This window comes from Panthera uncia, assembly GCF_023721935.1.
Source record: "Panthera uncia isolate 11264 chromosome C1 unlocalized genomic scaffold, Puncia_PCG_1.0 HiC_scaffold_4, whole genome shotgun sequence".
Lineage (NCBI taxonomy): Eukaryota > Metazoa > Chordata > Mammalia > Carnivora > Felidae > Panthera > Panthera uncia.
Window position 1 is genome coordinate 27,842,658 of NW_026057585.1, and position 20,871 is coordinate 27,863,528.

At 36.1% G+C, this 20,871-nt stretch overlaps 1 protein-coding gene across 2 annotated transcripts in view; it reads left to right on the forward strand.

Annotated features, from left to right (window-relative positions):
• Window positions 1-20,871, forward strand: part of GLMN (glomulin, FKBP associated protein) — a 34,561-nt gene that overhangs the window by 9,087 nt on the left and 4,603 nt on the right. For both annotated transcript variants that reach the window (XM_049618454.1, XM_049618455.1), the window contains exons 6-16: window positions 466-712; window positions 2,203-2,305; window positions 9,240-9,427; window positions 11,748-11,801; window positions 13,199-13,229; window positions 13,316-13,405; window positions 14,314-14,355; window positions 15,030-15,103; window positions 16,303-16,387; window positions 16,868-16,977; window positions 17,916-17,979. In XM_049618454.1, the coding sequence (XP_049474411.1) occupies window positions 466-712; window positions 2,203-2,305; window positions 9,240-9,427; window positions 11,748-11,801; window positions 13,199-13,229; window positions 13,316-13,405; window positions 14,314-14,355; window positions 15,030-15,103; window positions 16,303-16,387; window positions 16,868-16,977; window positions 17,916-17,979 (1,088 nt within the window). The remainder of the gene's footprint in view (window positions 1-465; window positions 713-2,202; window positions 2,306-9,239; window positions 9,428-11,747; window positions 11,802-13,198; window positions 13,230-13,315; window positions 13,406-14,313; window positions 14,356-15,029; window positions 15,104-16,302; window positions 16,388-16,867; window positions 16,978-17,915; window positions 17,980-20,871) is intronic.

The following is a 20,871-nucleotide window of genomic DNA, read 5'->3' on the forward strand; positions in this document are numbered from 1 at the left end:
ACCTGTCATTTTTACAGTGCTTTATATTTTGTAAATATATTTCTTTGTATTTCTTTCTCTTATTTGATACTTAGAATGACCAAAAAATGTGGAACGAAGTGTTTCTGCCTTAACCATGTAAACTCTTAGAAACATACTTAAACATGGCATCTATTGTAAGGTGCCATGATGGTAAGATGCTCCAATATTTCATACACCACTAAGAAGGAAAAAAAAAACTACCAATTAAGCTATGTTATCCTGATTTCAGAGTTGTTACAATATATTTGTTTTATTATTTAAATTTATTTAAATTCAAGTTGGTTAACATACAGTGTAGTATTGGTTTCAGGAGAAGAACCCAGTGATCATCGTTACAATATTTTTTTTTAAAAAGTGTGTTATAATTCTGTGTTTACTGGACTTGTCCCATGTTTAGCATACTTAATGGAGCTACCTCAAGTCACAACTTGGTCTCTGTTTTAGTGATTCAGAAACTTCGTAACAACAAGGCATATTCAGTTGGATTAGCGCTGTCCACTCTTTGGAGTCAGCTATCTCTCCTTCCTGTTCCATATTCAAAAGAACAAATACAAACAGATGACTATGGCCTTTGTCAGTGTTGCAAGGCCTTAATAGAATTCACTAAGCCTTTTGTGGAAGAAGTCATTAATGACAAAGAAAACTCAGTGGAAAGTGAAAATGAAAAGTTAAAGGATGAATTACTGAAATTGTAAGTATAATTTTTGGTAACATTTCACAATGGAATTAAGTAATTATAGCTCAGTTAATTTATGTTTCTTTGTTTTATTTTTTTGCCTTGGATGTAGATGTCTAATTTCAGATTTTGAATTTTAGAAGATTATGGGGTTCAGTGGTCCATGCCTCATTAAATGCCAAGTTCTACATTTTTAAAAATTAAAAACCCAAATCCATTTGTTTAATTTACTTGATATTCTTCTTTGACTTGGCTTTACTCATCATAGCAAGTGAATAATAAAAGCGGGGGAAATAGGTGTAGCTAAAGAATCTGGTCTTTCTGTGGGGGAATTATGTTTTTGCTCTCCCTTTGAAAGCAACAGAAGCAGCACCAGACAGTTAAACATCCAACTTGACCACAAAAACGGTCAGAGTACCCAATAGCATTCAATCTGGGGGGCACTATAGACTAAACATGCACTGTTCAGTATGGCTATCAAGCACTTGACATATGGCTATTCCAAATTAAGATGTGCTCTAAGTATAAAATGCTCCCTGGATTTTGAAGACTTATTATAAAAAAATGCCAAAATACCTCAATAATTTTTATATTAACATATTCACATAGTAGTATTTCAGATACATTGAGTTAATAAGATAAATTAAAATTTCCCTTTTTTTTTTTACATTTTATTTATTTTTAATAGAGACAGAGAGACAGAGCACAAGTGGGGCAGGGGCAGAGAGAGAGAGGGAGATACATAACCTGAAGCAGGCTCCAGGGTCTAGCTGTCAGCACAGAGCCCGATGTGGGGCTCGAACTCATAAACCATGAGATCATGACCTGAGCTGAAGTCGGACGCTTCACCAACTGAGCCACCCAGACGCTGCCCCCCCACCCCCTGTTTTTTTTAATGTGACTACTAGAAGATTTTAAATCATATATGGAGCTTGTATTGTATTTCTGTTGGACAGTGTTGGACTATTTAATTACATGGACCAATAATTTTATCTTTTAAATTTTGTAGACTAAAACTGTTAGCTTTCTATTTTTTCAGGTTAGGACATTAAAAATTTTTTTTTTACCATTTATAAAATGCATTATCTCATGAAACTAAAGATATTTAAACTAAAGAAGTAGGAGGGGCTTAATCATAGAATAAAATTTGGTTTTGTAAGTAAAACAAATACAGCTTTATGAAAAAAATTACATTGTCCCAATTTTTCTTTGACCTGATGAAATCTACGTCATGGAGAATAGCACTGATCCTCAAACAAACATTCAGTAATCATTGATACAGTCCAGACATGGAAGTCAGTCTTACCACATTGAGTCTAGCAAGGAGTTCTCATGCTTTCCCCAATACTGGTAAGAAAGATGTTACATCACCAGTTTTATAAGCCATTGAGTTATTGGTGCTTATGTTATTTTTCATGTAAAATTAACTTGGATATGTTTATAAAATTAGGTATTTTATACTTAGGAAATGCTGTGTTCACAGTAACCCATTTCTTACACCTTAGTTGTTTCAAAAGCTTGAAATGCCCTTTGCTGACAGCACAATTCTTTGAGCAATCTAAAGAAGCTGGAAAAGATCCTTTAAGATGTTTTGCATCTGAAATAATAGTAAGTACAGCTAATTTAATCTGCCATAAAATCTGCTATAATTTAAAATGTTGTCCTGCTATATTCTCATGTACTGCATGTGGTCATGTAAGTTGATACGTTATTAATTAGGCAATATGTATTTTTTGTAGAACACAGATAAAAAGATGGAAGATAAACATCAATAATATTATTTAGGTAATGAAATTAACACCTTCTAGACTTTGCTTTTATATTTATAAGTAAATTTATACATATGTGTAAATAATTTTTTAGAAGAGTCTATCTACATACCCTTTTGGAATGTACTTTATTTCTCTTAGCATATTATGAATATTTTTCCATTGTCTTTCCATTGTCCATAGTATTCCATGGTATGGACCTTGCATAATATCTTTGACCTGGGCCATCTAGCTCAACACTTAGGTTTTCTCCAGTTTTTCATTATTATAGAACAATTCCAGTTTTCTTTTGTTAACTGTTAAGTCTGTGGTAAGTATCCTTTTAACCAAATCTTTATATATTTCTTTAGTTGTTTTCTTAAAGTCAATTCCTAGAAGTAGAATTTCTGTGCCAAAGGATATCCTCAGTTTTAAGGGTCATGATAAATATTTTCAAAATACCTCCAGAAATAAGTAAATTTCATTTGAAAAGTAATTTGGCTTAATGTATCCAGTATTTTTAAGTGTGCTGAGATTCTTTATTAGGGAACTAATGTGAAATATGGAAAAATATGTACTTGAGATTGATAGTCATGAATTTCAGGTTAGAGCAGCCACTGTGGTTGTGGGTTTTCTTCAGCTATGTTCAGCTGTATGATGGTAGGTGCAACATAGGAAGAAAGTGGATTTAAATAGGTCAGGCTTTGAGAACTGTGGGAGTTCTACAAAGCAAGAGAGAGGAAATGGCATTGAGCATGTATGCAGGGAAGTGACTGTGACGCACAGTAGAATTTAAGCTGAGTAAAGAGGGAAGTTAGGATATACTAAATGTGAGAGACAGTGAATAGATGATGGGATCACTGGATTGTAGGTCCTGGTGTGACTGACAAGTTGTCAGAGCTAGGTTACTAAAGGGAATGACCTGAAAAGATTGGAGGTTAAAGAACAGGATGCTTGCAGTTACACTGTGGAAAAGTTAGTTATTAATAATGTCTGGGGTATGACCATGGAGTGAGTGTTCTTAGGAGAAGTAGAGGCTGAAATCATTGGACCAAAGTGAAGTACCTGAGATTCCAGGATATTAGAAGATCTTTGGTTGTACATTTAAGTTACACAGAATTATGATTAAGAATAATGTCAGAAACCCAATTAATGGTGTGACCTTGGGGGTAGATCTAATACAGTCATATGAAATAAGTTTCAAAGGGGTTGAAGAGAGGGGTTTTAGAGAGGAAGGGGGAGAATGGCCTAGAAATAGCAAGGAGAACAGGTATTTTACTTCCAGGCTTGATATAGTGGATATGGGTGAAAAAATAACAACCTGTGAGAGGTTTTCAGACAAAGCAGTTGTTGTCAGAGGAGTCAGGTTACCTTTAGAGCAAAAGAGGTAAGAGACCATTTCAAGAAGAATGAATTTTGCTGATAACTGTAAGTTCCACAGGCCATACCTGAAGGGTATCTGAAATCTGAGAAGAGGTAGGAGAAGGGTTTCGAAGAGGAGATGTCAGAAATGTAGGGGAACTAGATTCTGAGGAGAGATGATATGAATAGGGTTATGTAGTTAATGGAATTAATGCTGATGGTCAAGATAGTAGGGAAGAGGCTAAGAGTGACATAGAAGGAGAGAAAGGGAGGAGTTTTCCAAGGAGTACATAGCCGACCATAACAGGGCCTCTTCACTGTTGGCAATATTAGAGTACAGTATAATCCAGTGGATATTGTATAAAAATTACCATATATGATATATGTACCCTATTTTGAGAAAATAGCTATGAAAGTTGGTGGCTGTTATAGGATTTTAAGCCTGGGATTTGTTTTGGATTCATCACTTCAGTGGAGGTTGAATTTAACAGAAATAAGATTGAAAATAGGGAGATCCTTAGGTGTGTTTTGGGAATTAGGTGAGAAATAGTGGGATCCTGATTATAGAAATGGTAGAGATGAAGGGGAGAGGGCAAAATAAAAAAACTTCATAGTAGGTAAAATTGACAAAATTTGGTCATTAATTGGATTTAGAAAAATGGTTAAAACGTTGATTCATAAGTTTTGTACTTGGGGAACTGGGCAGATGAAAGTGCCAGTAGCTGAGATAGAGAATACAGAACAAAGAACAAGGTGTTTTGTGCTTAAAAAAATTTTTTTTATTAAGGTAATTTAAAAACATTCAGAAAAGTGGAAAGAACAATATAATGTACCCCTGGTATACCCATTACCCAGCTTTAACAATTTTTGACATTTTGCCAATCTTGTTTTATCTACCCTCCTTTGTTTTCCCTACTATGGTATTTTATAGCAAGTCGTAGATCTATCATTTCTTCCATAAGTCTTTTAACTATGCTTCTTTAACTACTGAGGACTTATAAAAACACAACCACAATCCATTATGACATCTAGCAAGATTAGCAGTAAATTTCTTAATATATAGCCAGTTCCCAGAGAGCAGGTTTTTAAGGAATAAATTTTGAATAATGATCAAACTTTGATGAGATCACCTAAAGAGGTAGGTCATTGTGAGAAAAGAAAAGGGTTTAGGACTGAACCCTACAGAGTACCAACACTTAAGATAAGTCCACCAAAGAGACCAAGGAAGAAGGGTCACAGAGGTTGTACAAGTATCACAGAAACTGGGGTAGTAGAGTTTCAGGAAGAAAGAAGTGATTGGTAGTGTTAAATGCAGCAGAGAGAGCCTGTAAAGTAACAGCTGAAGGGCATCCATTGGATTTAGGAAGATGGCATTGATAATTTTAGCAAGAACAGTTTAAGTGGAGTGTTGGAGACAAAAAACAGTAGAGTGGATAAAGGGGTGCATGAAAAATGAGAAATAGGGGGGAGCTAGTATAAGGTGTTCTTCAAAAGAGGAAGGATAAGAAAGAAGAAGCAGTAGCTAGAAGACATGAACTTGGGGTAGGAAGGTAATAGGGGAGATAGGGAGGCTTGAGCATGTGTATTTATAGACTCGAAGGGATAGGAACCATTAGAGGGGGAAAAGAGAAGTATAATGGGATAAATGAAATAATGTGGCTCGAGAGCACACAGCTGGCCACAGGAGCAAGGACACCTGGAGGAGGTAAGAATGGGTATGTATGCAGCGAAATTTATAGCAGGAATGGAATATTACAATTGAAAGGAATCAAACCCACTGGCCTCAGATTTCTAGGTGAAGGAGATCTCTTAAGAATGAGGAGGTAGAAATGGGGGCTTCAAGGAACTGGTAAAGGTTTGGAATACTGAAGGGAAAAGAAAAGAGATGGTAGAAGACTATGAAAGCATTAGTTACTAGTCTGAGCACTCAGCTGTGATTGAAGACCACAACTATAGTGGTAACAGTCTGTATTTGTGTATGATTTTTTTCTTCAACAGTAGTCAATTGACTGGGTGTGGAAGTAGAGAAGGTGGATGGTAGTTTTTTTTCCAAAGCTGGCATTTTATTGGGTAGATGGAGCTAAAGGAAATACAGGGTGTAAGTAGTTCAAATGACCAGAAATGTCTTGGTTGGACAGGGAAAGAAGGGAAGTTAGGAGGGGACAGATAGGTAGGTTAGATGAAGGGATCACAGAACTAGAAAGGTCAGAGGTACAAAAGCAGGTTGGTAGGAGAGACAGGATAAGAAGTTATGGTCAGAAAGTGAAATGCTGGAGTTTAGTATCTAATATGGAATAGCTCCAAATGCTGACAGAGGTTCAGGATGGGATTACGTGCTGAAATGAATTAGAAGTTAGGGTCACTGGAATTTAGAAATCAAGAACCATGAGGCTGGACTGTTAGAGGAGTTACCTATGTGAACACTGAACTTTCCCACATCGTAGCAGTTGGATAGAGAAGATTGTGAGCAGGTACCAAAGTCTTCAGTGAATGTGGGGAAATGACCAGGAAGTCAGCATATGGCAGAGATAAGAACAATAAAAGGTCAGTATCTACCTCAAAGGAAAATGTGCTTTTGCTTGAGAGTACAGGAAGAACCAAGGTAATACCCAGCCTCTACCTATACCACCCTTCCCCACTCTTGCCTCCCTGGCTGTGCTGTGTAAGAGGTGTGAGAGGATGAGCAGCCTCCACCAGAAATCAGTCAGGTTTAATTAGAGCAGTAAGATAGAGCAAGTATTCTATGAAAAGGTTGAGGGTATAGGGAAGAAAGTTTAAGATCTTATAGAAGTGAGGAAGCACAAAGCAATCAAGCAGAGGTAAAATCAGGGTAGGAGATAAAGTGAGGAGGTGCCTTCATTTCTATGCTGGAGAAGTCCGGATAAGTGGGAACACTTGAGATTGATAGCTTGAGCTGTCCCACCATTGGCAGAAGTTTTGCCTTTTTTTTTTTTTTTAAGTTTATTTATTTTGGGGGAGAGAGAGCATGAGCTGGGGAGGTGCAGAGAGAGAAAGAGGGAGAGAGAATCCCAAGCAGGCTCTGCGCTGTCAGCACAGTACCTGATGCAGGTCTCAAACCCAGGAACCATGAGATCATGACCTGAGCTGAAATTAAGAGACACTTAACTGACTGAGCCACCCAGGTGCCCTGGCAGAAGTTTTTTGATAGAGAACTGCTTGAATGTCCCAAGGGTTTCAGCATAGAAACATGCTTTAAAAAAAGGGCCAAGTCTGCCATGAGAAATTGTAGAGTGGCAGGTACATCCTGGGTCTGAGCAAGACTGCTGGTGTGTGGGTAGATTGTGAAGGCCCTAATTTGGACACAGGTGGACCCCAGATAATCCCAAAGTAGCACTGTAGAATCTGGTTATGTATAATGGGTTTTTAAAAGGCTAACCTTACTCTGGGAAAAAGTACATCTAATATTGGCTGAATGAAGAAATGGAGCTTCATGGTTAAGAGGACATTTGGAATCCAAGTACAGTAAACTTTTTTTCTTACAGCTATAACAAGACTGCATGGCTTTGAAAATCAGTACAACAGTATATATATTTAGCATCTGGTAGCTGAATAGCAGTCTCTTGTGACTGTGGATGATTTCCCCTGGTTCTTTTTTGTGTTCTGAAATGACTAATGGAGCCATCTGGGATCAGCAGATTTTACTTCCTTGAAGGCTGGAAAAGTCTTATTTGACTTTATTATTCCCTACAATGTCAGGCCCAGTGCCTGATACTCAAATATTTATTAAATAAATGAGTGAATATGTGGAAAGTCAGTATTCTGATTTAGCTGTTGTTGACATTCCCTTTTGACTTATATAGTATGTTATGACTTTTTTATACTTTTTGAAAGGGAGAGCGTGCGAGCTTATGCAGGGGAGGGGCAGAGGGAGAAGGAGGGAGAGAGAATCCCAAGCAGGCTCCATGCCCAGCATGGAGCCCAGTGCGGAGCCCAGCACAGGGCTTGACCTCACGAACCAAGATATCATGACCTGAGCTGAAATTGAGAGTCGGATGCTTAACTGACTGAGCCACTCAGGCTCTCCTCATATTTTTTTTGTAGATGTTCTCAATAGATATTTGACACAGGAATTATATCATTTTCTAGGTAAAGAAACTGAGCCTTTAGAGAAGTTACGTAACTTGTCCAGTATCTGATAGCTAATAGGTGGTAATTCCATTGGATTCTGAAGGTCAGATGCTTTCTTGTATACTGTAGTTAGGAATAATATAAGAGGCATAGGAGTGGCTTTATGTTTCCTGAGTGTCTTTTTTTTCTCTATTCTTACCTCCTTAAAAAAAAAGGTAAAACTGTAGTCCTGTCCACTCATGGTCCTCTTTCTCTTATGACACAAGAACCCTTGTGATATGAGATATCACCAGTTTCCAAAGCCTCAAAGTGGTCACTGGAGCACTGTTCCTAGAGTAATCTTCTTCTAAGTAGTTAGTTTACTATCATTTCATGGTATTTGTATGTCTCACATTTTTTAGATTGCTTTCAAATACCTTAGGCACTTTAAAAAAAAAAATTGTGATAAAATATACATAACATAAAATTTACTATTTTAAAAATCATTTTTAAGAGTGCATTTCAGTGGCATTAAATACATTCACGTTGTCATGCAACCATTACCACCATCTGTCTCCAGAACTTTCTCATCTTCCCACTCATTTCCCTTAGGCTGTTGGCAAATTTATCTCCTTGAAGCTATAGATTGAGGTCCCCATTTTCCTGTTGGCTATTTGGTCAGGAACCACTTTCAGTTCCTAGAGGTTGTTCCTACAGACAGCCCTCTCCATAGACCCTCTCATAACATGGAAGCTTAGTTCTTTAATGCCTTCAGCGGTGAGTTTCTGACTCTCAAGGAGGGACTGGACCCTTTTTTATTTTTTTATTTTTTTTAAATAAAGTTTATTTATTTTGAGAGAGACAGACAGTACAAGTTGGGGGGGTGGGCACAGAGAGAGAGGAGAAAGAGAGAATCCCCAAGCAGTCTCCTCATTGCCAGTGCAGAGCCTGATGTGGGGCTCTAACCCATGAAGCTGGGAGACCATGACCTGAGCTGAAACCAAGAGTCAGACACTTAACCAACTGAGCCACCCAGGTGCCCCAGACTGGACTGGACCCTTTTTTAAAGACTTCTACCTGATTAATTCAGGCCCACCAGAGATAGTCACCTTTCTAATAACCCCGAATCAACTGATTTGGAACCTTAGGTACATCTGCAAAAAATCCTTTCACTTCTTGTCATAACAAAATCTAATCATGGGGTGGTATCTTGCCATATTCTGTTAGGTTGAAGCAAGTCCAACACGTCTCACTCACACTCAAGGGGTGAGGATTATACAGGATGTGAATATGGCACGGGAGGGTGAGAAGAGCATACTAGAGTCTGTCTGCTGTAGCTTACTTTTTTTTATCCATTTCAACAGGGTTTCTTATCAGCAATTGGACATCCTTTCCCCAAAATGATTTTTAATCATGGAAGGAAAAAGAAGACATGGGATTATCTTGAATTTGAGGAAGAAGAAGACAAACAGTTAGCAGACTCTATGGCTTCTCTGGCCTATCTAGTATTTGTACAGGGCATCAGTATCGATCAGCTTCCAATGGTCTTAAGGTAGGAGTTAGTGTTTGATTTATTCGTGTAATTGTAAAAGGAGTATCGAACTCATATATCTAATTTCCAGCATACTTATTATTATACTAATACTTTAAATGAAGTATAAACAAAAGCTATTTTTTTAAATATTTATTCTGAGAAAGTGTGAGTGGCGGAGGGGCAGAGATGGATGTGGGGGGAGAGTGAAAATCCCAAACAGGCTCCACACTGTCAGCACAGAGCCTGTTGTGGGGCTTGATTCCATGAACAGTAAGATCATGCATGACCTGAGCTGAAATCAGGAGTCAGACACTTAGCCAACTGAGCCACCAAGGTGCCCCTAAACAAGAACTATTTCTATTATTATATAGTCTATAATCTGTTTAAGCCAATAGTACTCCCAATAGTGAAAGGTGGTGGCGGGGGGTGAGAATTGAAATAGACATAATGGTGGGGACAAGAGTCAAAGTGTGAAACTGGGAGTGCCTGGCTGGCTCAATTGGAAGAGCATCTGACTCTTGATCTTGGGGTTGTGAGTTCAAGAGCTCCATGTTGGGTGTACAGATTACTTAAATAAAAATTTTTTTAAGAGAGTGAAACTGGGCTTGGTTTTGAAGCTTTGGGGATCGCCCTGTACTGTAAGAGAGGGAACTGCTCATTTACCCATGGTGGAAGGGTGGGTATCTAAAATGCCATCATCTTTTAACTGGATTACTCTTGTAGTCCTGAGTGGTTATTTATATATCCAACCTCAATCCCTTTTAATCCAACTCATTTTCAACACAGAAAGTGAAGCTTTAAGAGTAGTCCCTTAATGTAAACCCTTCACTGGCTTTTTATTGTTCTAAAGTCTAAAAGTCTTTACATAAGACAAGCTTATACATTATCTGATCTCTGCTTGATTGCCCTGATTCACCTTCTACCACTTTTTCTCTTGTTTACTATGCTCCAATAACATAGACCTTTTTTTGTTTTTTTATTCAAATGTGTCACAAACCTTTCTGCTATAGGGCCTTTGTATATGCTTAGAACAAACATCTTTAACCTTAAATGTCGCTTTATGAGGAAAGCCTTCACTAATCACCCAATTTCAGTCACATCTTCCTGTTGTAATTATCTTGACCTTGCCCTTCTTTTCCCATAAAGTTTATCAAATTATTTTTAAGATACATAATTTTATAACATAACACCTCTTGGACTTTAATATCCATAATAATGATTATGTATTTGTCTTGCAGATGATAGTTGTATTTCTTTGTGTACATTTATATATTTACTTATGAATGTACCTAGGGATATATTTCTGTGTAAATACTGCAATAATGGCTACCACTTGCATGTTCATCATGTATTAAACATGCCAATAGCTTTATATGCATTATCGAATCTTTATAATACTATGAAATAGAGTATTCTCATTTTACAAATGAAAATAACAGGCTTAGACAAGTTAAGATACCACTTAATATCATACAACTAATTAGTGGAATAGGTGGATTCAAACAGTTTTGTCTTCCCCCAGAACCTATACTTACTTGAGAGAGAGAGAGAAAGAAAGCCCCAGGAGAGGGGCAGAGGGAAAGGGAGAGAGAATCTTAAGCAGGCTCCATCCCCATCACAGAGCTGATGTGGAGCTTGATCTCACCACTATGCAATCATGACTGACTTGAGCCAAAATCAAGAGTCGGATGCTTAACCGACTGAGCCACCCAGGCGTCCCTAGAGCCTATACTCTTAATCACACTACCATCATAATGACTTAGGTATGTATATTAGTTTGTGAAGGCTGTCATAATAAAACACCACAAACTGGATAGCTTTAAAATAACAGAAATGTATTTTGTCATAGTTCTGTAGGATGGAAATCCAAGTCAAGGTATGGGCAGTATTGGTCCCTTCAGAGGGCTGTGAGGGAGAATCTGTTCCATGCCTCTCCACTTGGTGACGGTGGTTTGCTGGCAATCCTTGATGTTCCTTGGCTTGTAGATGTGTCACTCCAATCTGGCTTTATGTTCATATAGCATTCTCTCTGTGTATGTCTCTGTCCACATTTCCCTTTATTATAAGAACACCTATTTTACTGGATTCGGGTTCACAGGAATGACCTCACAGGTGGGGGGGGGGGGGTTCCTGTTGTCGCCCTTGCCCATCCCAATTAAAAAGAAAAAAGAAGGCCCGGTCTCCAAATAAAGTCATATGCTGAAGTTCTGGAGGTTAGGATTCTAACATTTCTTTTTTGAGGGGGGCACAATTTAACCTTTAACAGTATTGATGTATACAAAATTTCTAAAAAATGTGTGGGTGATATATACATACATATATATGTTGTCTGTTTTAGCCCATCGTACCTATTGCAATTTAATATGGGGCACATTGAAGTCTTTTTGCAAAGGTAAGATCATTTAGATGGCATCTCAGAATTAAATAGTGTTAAAGTAGCTCTTGTTAAAAGTGGGGGAGACTACCTTCTCTTTGCCAGACCCTAATTAATTAATTGGTTATTTTATAAAACAGTGATGTAAATATGAAACAAAAATGAGTCAAAGAGGTTTTACAACAGAAATCTCTTTTAAATATTAAAATATTAGCTTCTAAGGGAGTTTCCAGTCATCTGCTTCTGATGTTTCTCCCCTTATTTCAAAAGTTGGTAAGTTAAAACACCTCTGTCCCACTGCAGCCTTCTCCATCTAAGCGAGGTGGTTAATAAAAGAAATTCATCCATGTTTTTGCTTCATAGACACAATGTGAACTGCATTCAAAGGAAGGAGGTGTCTTGACCCCACCTTTTTATATCTCAGATTATTAACAGTGATTGTATTCAACAACTTCTACTTGAGGCATTAAGAATGTAGGTCTTTCTCCTTGAAAAAAATTACAGAGTAACAAATATGTGTAATTTTTTCAGACATATTTAAGCATTTTGCAAAACTATATGCTTTGTGTTCTTTCCTTGTAACATGTTTAAATTATCTCTTGCGATCAGTCAGGACCTTTCAGTAGTATCCTATAGGAACATTAGTGACAGTTTATCAATCCCATCTCTTCCCAGGTGAAGGAAGATTTGTAACATGGCAAATGTCCAAAGCCTCGGCCTACAAGGCAGGAATTTCCAAGGGTCTCCTGGCACAAGCAGTTTTTAACTCTGTAAATTTACTGTATTATGTATGTCTTAATGGTTTTACATTCTTTTTAGTCTCTATTTTATTCATACAATGAGAATATGTATTGATTTAAATCTTACGTTCTGTATTCTTAAGATTTCCAGACTATTTAGTCATTAAACAAAAACAACACTTTTAACTCCTTGCATGGTTAGAATAAAAACCTGGGCCTTAAATAATATTTTTTGCCACAGAGCTTAAATACTTAATTAACAAAGATTATATACCTTGAAAAAAATATGATCACAAATGGAAAGCATTTAATTATTATTTTTGTATAAAAAGAATTGAAAAGATTTTACAGATTAATCAACTGGAATACATAATATCATATTATGTATAATTGGTTTCTTAGCACTTACTGTTGAAGATCCGTTGATTTGTTATACTAGGAAGTAAGCCCTGAGTGGGTGGATTTGGGTTGGATTTGGATGTCAATAGCCAAGTCAAAAGACCGATCATACGTGGATTAAGAATTTTGACTAAGTTCTTCAATAGAATTTTTCCTTAATGATATATATTTTGAAAGTCTTTTAATTTCAATTTTTGCTTTATTTTTCCTAAAATGAAGAATCATTTTAAAACAGTTTAGAAAGTCATGTTGATAAATTTTAATATTCTCTTCCAGAACAGAAGAGTCTGTTTTCTCCAAAGGAGTGGTAAGATTTGTTTGCACCCATTGTAATTTACACACAGTCGTTGCACAAATACAGCTGTTGACTTTGGTATATATGTATCTCCATAGGATCTGTTGGAGAATGGTTTATTGAGAATAGAGGACAACAGTTTACTTCACCAGTACTTAGAAATCAAGAGCTTTCTTACGGTACCTCAGGTCAGTTAAATGTGTATTCTGATCCTGAAATAGCCCCTTTCCTATTCTAAAATTAAGTAAAGGTCTTTTCAGACTCCTCTCCTACTTCCTTCTCCATATCCTTTGAAAACTCTAGTGCCATGTGTCCAATAAAACTTGCTCTGATGGTGGAAGTGTTCTAGCTATGTATGATACAGTATTAAAGCCAGTAGCCACATTGAACACTTGAAATGTAGCTAGAGTTAAGGAACCGAATTTTAAATTTTATTTAATTTAAATTAATTTAAACCTAAATAGCTATATGTGACCAGTGGCTACCATAGTTGATAGTGTAGCATCTGGTGGAAAAACGTAATTTTCTTCTTAAACACTTTGTTTCTGTAGGGACCTTAAAAATGAAGCTCCTTTACTTTTCTCATAACTCAAGTCCTAAGGACTCCATCAAGGCATGCATTGACTCATTACTAGAAAGACATTTTTTCTCTCCTATGATTTATTTTGCTTAGTACTATCTGTTAGGTATCGTAGCCAGGTGGGTCTTTAGATGTTAACGAAGAAACCTGTTTTTCTACTATTTAAATAGGAAAACATGGATATTAGTATATTAACAATGATTGTTTTTAATGAATGGATTATATTTTCCATGTCTGGTTTCATTTTTTGCCACCCTAGACATAATTGTAAATTACATTTCTAAATTTATGCTTTGTAACATCCCCATTCAACATTACTTACAAAACAGATTGTACTTTGCTTCCTCAGATGTAACAGTGGAACGAAAGGCTCAGAGAAAAATTTACTTAATTTTTAAATCTCCTACCTTCCCTTCTCTGAAATTTTAGTATCCGTTGATAATATAGTTGTTTATTGTCAATATAATCTATTATCATCTGAATGGTGGTTTTTGTTTGTTTTGTTTTTATTTCCAGGGCCTAGTCAAAGTAATGACGCTTTGCCCCATTGAGACATTGGTATGTAAATGTTTTGGAAATAAATAATGAGTTAGAGTGAAGATTTTTTTTTTTTGAGAGGGAGAGAGAGCGAGCTGGGCTGTGTGCTGGAGCAGGGAGGAGGGGCGGGGGGGGGGGGGGGGGAGAGAGGGAATATGAATGAATGAGAATCTTAAACAGGATCCAAGCTCAGCACAGAGCTCAATGTGGGGTTCAGTCCCACAACCCTGGGGATCATGACCTGAGCTGAAATCAAGAGTTGGATGCTCAGCTGACTGAGCCACCCAGGTGCCCCTTTACAATGAGAAATTTTCTTGAATAATTTACAGCTGACTCTTGAACTATGCAGGGATTAGTGGCGCCATCCCCCTGCGTGAGTCAAAAAGCCAGGTATAACTTTTGACTCCATAATGCCTCCTAGTGACCAGAAGCCTTACTGATAACATAAACAGTTGATTAACATATAGTTTGTATGTTACATTATATACTATATGCGTGCAATAAACTAAGCTAGAGAAAAGAAAATGTTATTTAAAAATTCATAGGAAAAAAATCATAAGGAAAGTACATTTACAGAACTATATGCCAGAAAAAATCCACTGTAAGTGGACCTGCACATTTCAAATTCCTTGTGTTGAAAAGTCAACTGTAATCTTCATTCAGTTTATGTAACAATATTATTTGTTTGATTCTAGAGGAAAAAGAGTTTAGCTATGCTTCAGCTGTATATTAACAAGTTGGATTCACAAGGCAAATATACGTTATTTAGGTATGTATCAAGAATGGTTGTCAAGAATGGTTGTAGTTGATTAAAAACCAAATTAATACCATTTAATTATTCCAGGCTACAGTATTTCAATATGTTTTACATGTAATCTACTGTACTTGGAAACCATATTATAATAAATTCTCTTATCCCTATGGGTAGAGAAGGGTTAGTTAAATATTATGGACTCATATGAGTAATAGTATTTCAGCTCAACTAATTGAAGTAGTCTAAAATTAAAATAGACTAGAGAGAGATTAGAGATATTGATAAGTCTCCTGATGGAACTTTACACGTCAGTAATCTCCATTATTCACTGTTGAAATTAATTGCTCTGGAGTTATAACTTGGATAGGCTATTCACTTTTAAGTTAAAAGTAGAGATTATTAATAGTGCTGTTTGAAAAGGAAAAGATTCTAGCAACTCTCTGAGTTAAAGAGCAGCTGTAAAGGGCCAAATAGCAAATACAGGCTTTATGCATCACTCAGTCTCTGTTGCAACTATTCAACTTTGCCTTTGTAGTGGAGGTGAATATATTCCAATAAAACAAAACAGGCAACAGGTTGGATTTGGCCTGCAGACCTTAGTCTGTTGACATGCCTGGTAGTAAAAATGAGTTAAACACCGATTTGGGCAATGTCAAAATGCTAGTAAGTCTTCTTTTGGAATTGGCCAACACTAGCATTCTTAATCCCATCTTTACTTCTATCAATAAGACTTAGACCAGGTTTATGAAATTTTAATTTGATGCTTATGTCTTAATACCAGTTTTCCTGTTCTGATTTACCTATGTCCCTACCAAGAAATCCCCCTTTCTTAAGCTAGTCATACTGTTTCCTTTTTTTGCAATTAAGTTAGTCTAACACAACTAGTCTACCTTCACAGGGAATAATTTTGGGAGATTTTAGGTTATTAGTGCCCATTTTTGCCATGTCAAATCACTGCAACTATATTCACAAAAGATTCATATTTGATTTAATAGAAATTTCTTGTTGGAAATTTGAAAATAGAATTTGCCAGTTAGAGCAATAACCACAACAAGTAATTTGGCAATTGGTTGATCACCTTGCTAATTGTCTTCACAGATTTTTGTATTTTTAGAAATAACACATGGTCCATTTGAATTTGTAAAATTTTCAGCATTGTTTAAGTATAATAGAGTCCAGGATAAATTCAAATGTATTGTAATTTTGCTTTCAAGGTGCTTATTGAATACAAGTAATCATTCAGGTGTGGAGGCTTTCATTATTCAAAATATCAAAAATCAAATTGATGTGTCATTAAAGGTAAGAGCATAGCTCAGGTGTTGATTATCTTTTTTACTTTGTGAGATATATATATTCATTTGTGGAATACACTAATGTATATCTAGTATTAGGGTATATTTTTTCACCATTTCTACTATTTCTTTTTTAAAAACATGAATTTTGAAATTTTATTAACTATACATTTAAATTGTATTCATTCTTTGAGCTAAGAATATGATTTTGTTTTGCTTTGTACTTCTGAAATATCAATGGAAACTTAAGTCTAATCTGTTTATGAATAGTCAGTAATTTCATACTGAAAACAAAGAGTGCATCAATGTTTTCAAACTGGCAGTTTGTTCCCATTGTCTAGAAATAGTGTGAATGAATGAAAATTTAAGTTTAGAAACATATTTTAAATGTGTAATGTTTATTTTTGTAGTATGAGGGTACTAGAAAAACACGTGAATTTACCAACTATTACTTAAAATCTTTCCTAATTTTTCTTTTGCTTTTCAGAAAACACATGACAACAAATGGTTTACAGGACCACAGCTGATTTCACTTCTAGATTTGGTACTCTTTCTCCCAGAGGGTGCTGAAACAGATTTACTTCAAAATTCAGATAGGTAAGGTTGACCATTACTAAGGTTCACATAGTAAATTAAAAAAAATGTGAAACCCCTGCTTAGCAAACCTAAACAAATAAGGTGTATTTTCCTGTTATGAGTTATGGTTAATTCATAAAATTACATAAAGATTTTCATATTTTAGTAATTAGATGCTATGTAAAAACAAAATTAAAAACTCCTCTTTCCAAAAGCATGACCAACAGTATGATTTTATACCTATGATGTACCCTGCATTCCATTGTACAGCTCATAAGGATTTGCAACTAACTCTAAGCATTGGTGACTGAAAACTAAGAATTTCAGTATAACTTACATAAAAGACTTACATGTTTGGGTTATATTGTTTTGTTTTCTAGGACATCATTTTTTTATTAAAACAATATTTTTAATGTTTATTTATTTTTGAGAGATAGAGCGTGAATGGGGAAGGGACAGAGAGAGGGAGACACAGAATCTAAAGCAGGCTCCAGGCTCTGAGCTGTCAGCACAGAACCCAACGGGGGGCTCGAACCCACAAACTGTGAGATCATGACCTGAACCGAAGTTGGACGCTTAACTGACTGAGCCACCCAGGTGCCCCAAGGATATCATTTTTTTTATATAGAGAACATGTAATTTCACTTTTAGTCTACACAGTGGATGATAAGTGGTTGTAAGCATTTATAAAGGAATCTTAAAATTCAGGATGCAAGAGATGATACTCTCAAGTATTAAAAGATAACAATGCTCCCTTATAATTTTCACAGTTGTATTTTGTGAACTTGAAGAACAAGAATGATAATTACTACTACAAAAGATGTGTTAAAGGGAATAGTTTCTAATGGCAAATATAATTGTAAAAATATACCCAAGGTTTTAACTTATTTTATTCATTGAAATTGCTGATTATATAATACTGTATTGTAAATAACAAGTTATGTGTTTTTAATTAACAGGATAATGGCTTCATTAAATTTATTGAGATATTTGGTTATCAAAGATAATGAAAAAGACAATCAAGTAAGTGAAATTTTTAAAAATTAAACTGAGTATATTCAAAATGCACAAGCCAATATTTAATATCTTACCCAGCTACAAAGGCTGGGAGACGTGTCAGTAAGAATTCTGAAACATGAAGTGAATTCTTAGGAGCTCTTACTACTTCACATCCAGCTTCCCTTTCAATTTCTCTTTTTTAACCCTTGCCATCTTGCTGTAAGCATTGCTTAGCCCTGTCAGGTAGGTAAGTTGCAAGTCGTAAGTTAACTAAACTTTTGGAGCCCAGCATATATTTGGGTGTCTTGTTCAGTTGCCTCCACCTCTAGTTCATGATTGTAAGTCTAAGATGTCTAAAATAAAATCATCTGATAATTTGATATCCTCTAATTGAAGCATTTTCAGCACTAAAATCTGTTAATAGCACCTTTTGGATAATGTGTGGGAAGTGTTTTGTTTTGTTTTTTTTCTTTAAATAGTGCATCATTAGAGGTATTCAATGAAGACAAAACTATTTGAGGAAGATTTGTCATACAGTAAAATTAGATTTGCTTTTTATCTTCCCCTCTCTTTCTACCTATTCTAATAGTTGTTTTCCCACAATGTGTCATCTCTATTTAAATTGTAACTACCTAAATTACATGTGTTGTTAATCTGGCTTTAGTTTTGTTTTTTTTAAGAAAGTAATAAAAGAAATGAAAGTAATTGGTTTTTATGTAAGGATGCCAGAGAGTTTTAAAGAAAATTTAAGTCAGTCATGATTTGGAATGAGAAGTTTGTAAGTAGCAATTTCCTTCCCTCTTGACTGAATTTAGTAGATGCAGGGTTTTGACCTGTTTATCCCTCTTCAGCCAGAAACAGTTACTTGCTATTATTGACTAGTGCTTATTCTCTACAGTGTGCTTATTTTTCCCCTACATCTTGCAGTGAAATTTTCCAAACATACAACCAAAGTGAAATATAATTTTACAACATCACACTGACTTACCACCAAGATGCTACCATTAACATTTTACTCTACTTTTATCATGTCTCCATCTCTCTACCATCTATTCACCAGTCTATTTTTTATGCACTTCATAGTAAACTGTATGCAGAGAGCATACTTGCCTGTACATATTTCAGCATATATTTCAATAGAGTTAAATATCTGTCTGTAGTTTTTCTTTGAGATAACATTTACATAAAATGAAATGCACAAATTTTAAGCGAATATCTCTGAGTTGTAACAAACGGATAGGATTAATCCAAGTCTTTTTTTTTTTTTTTTTTTTTTAATTTGAGAGAGAAAGCGAGAGCAGAGGACAGGGGCAGAGGGAGAGCAAGAGAATCTTAAGCAGGCTTCATACTCATTGCAGAACCTGATGTGGGGCTCAGTCCCACAACCCTGGAATCATGACCTGAGCTGAAATCAAGAGACACTCAACCGAGCCACCCAGGCACCCCTTATCCAAATCTTTATCAAATGTAAAACACTGTTGTCATCAGAAGTTTGCTGTGTCCTTTTCTGCCTTTTTTTTTTTTTTTTTAATAGCTTTTCAAAGATAATATAGGCTTAGGAAGGATCTTTAACTTGCAGAAGGGCCCATACCTAGTAAGTGGTAGAGACAGCCATGACCCCAGGCAATGGCCAGAACCTTTGAATCACAGTATATCCTGATTCCTAAAGGAGCTTGTGGTAAAAACAGAAAAGCTAACAAGTGATATTCAGCAGCATTGGAGGCCCTGAGGCTTCAGGAGGGTGTCCTTAGGGTATGGTATAAGCTTTTACTTTTTTAGTGATCATGAAAGGCCACACCTAGAGATGACCTAATTTGACTGTCAGGGAGAAATAATATCTTCTTGATTACGAGTGTTAGATTTATTAGGTATGGAACACTGTACTGCAGGGACAGCAGATGGGCCTCTGCCTAGAGAGGGAAAACAGAGCAGTTTAGCATTGTGCAATATCTGCTATTATGCCCATAGATAATGCCTTTTATTTGGCTTGAACATTAAATGGTGAAGAAAAGGATACAACCAGTTTACAAGATTGCTTTATTATTTACTGCTTTAAAAAAATTTCTTGGGATTCAAATATCCCAAAGTATTGCCATGCAAGTTACCATAAGAATTATTATACCAAAGAGAATAGCAAAAAAACTCAGTCCAAGATGGGCAACCTGTTATCTTTGAGGCAGGTTAAGAGCCTGTTTGTTCATCATAGAAGTATTTCTCCCAAGTGCAGTTATAATAGGTCATGTATATACAGGACAGGTAAATCTGTGTGCTATGGCTGATCAAAAAATGACAGCTTCTGAGTTTTTATACGTTTTGATTAAGGGAGAATCAAAATGATACCCTAGTGAGGCTGAATTATGGGTAGTTTTATTCAAAAAGACTCCTACCAGTACCTGTTTTTGATCAGTTAAGCATGCTGAGAGGGTAACTAGCCAGATGAAAAGCTGAAAAGCAGTCAGAAAGGTATACAGGGATATTAAGAGGATCATTCAAATACAAAACAAAGTGATTCATAATTGAATAATCATCCATTTCTTTTCCTGCTCTTCTGGATTGCTGTCAGCTGACTTATTCTTTTCATATGTCATTCCCCTCTTCACCCTATTTCATTTCTCTTTATCTCTTCGTAAGTTTTAGGCACCTTCTCCCATACTTCAGATTCAACAAAACTTTTCTTGAACCTCCATCTCTTCTTTTTTTTTAAGTGTATTTTTTTTTCAATATATGAAATTTATTGTCAAATTGGTTTCCATACAACACCCAGTGCTCATCCCAAAAGGTGCCCTCCTCAGTACCCATCACCCACCCTCCCCTCCCTCCCACCCCCCATCAACTCTCAGTTTGTTCTCAGTTTTTAAGTTGAACCTCCATCTCAACTGGCAAAACCAGCTTATTGATTTTGAGAGAGAGAGAATG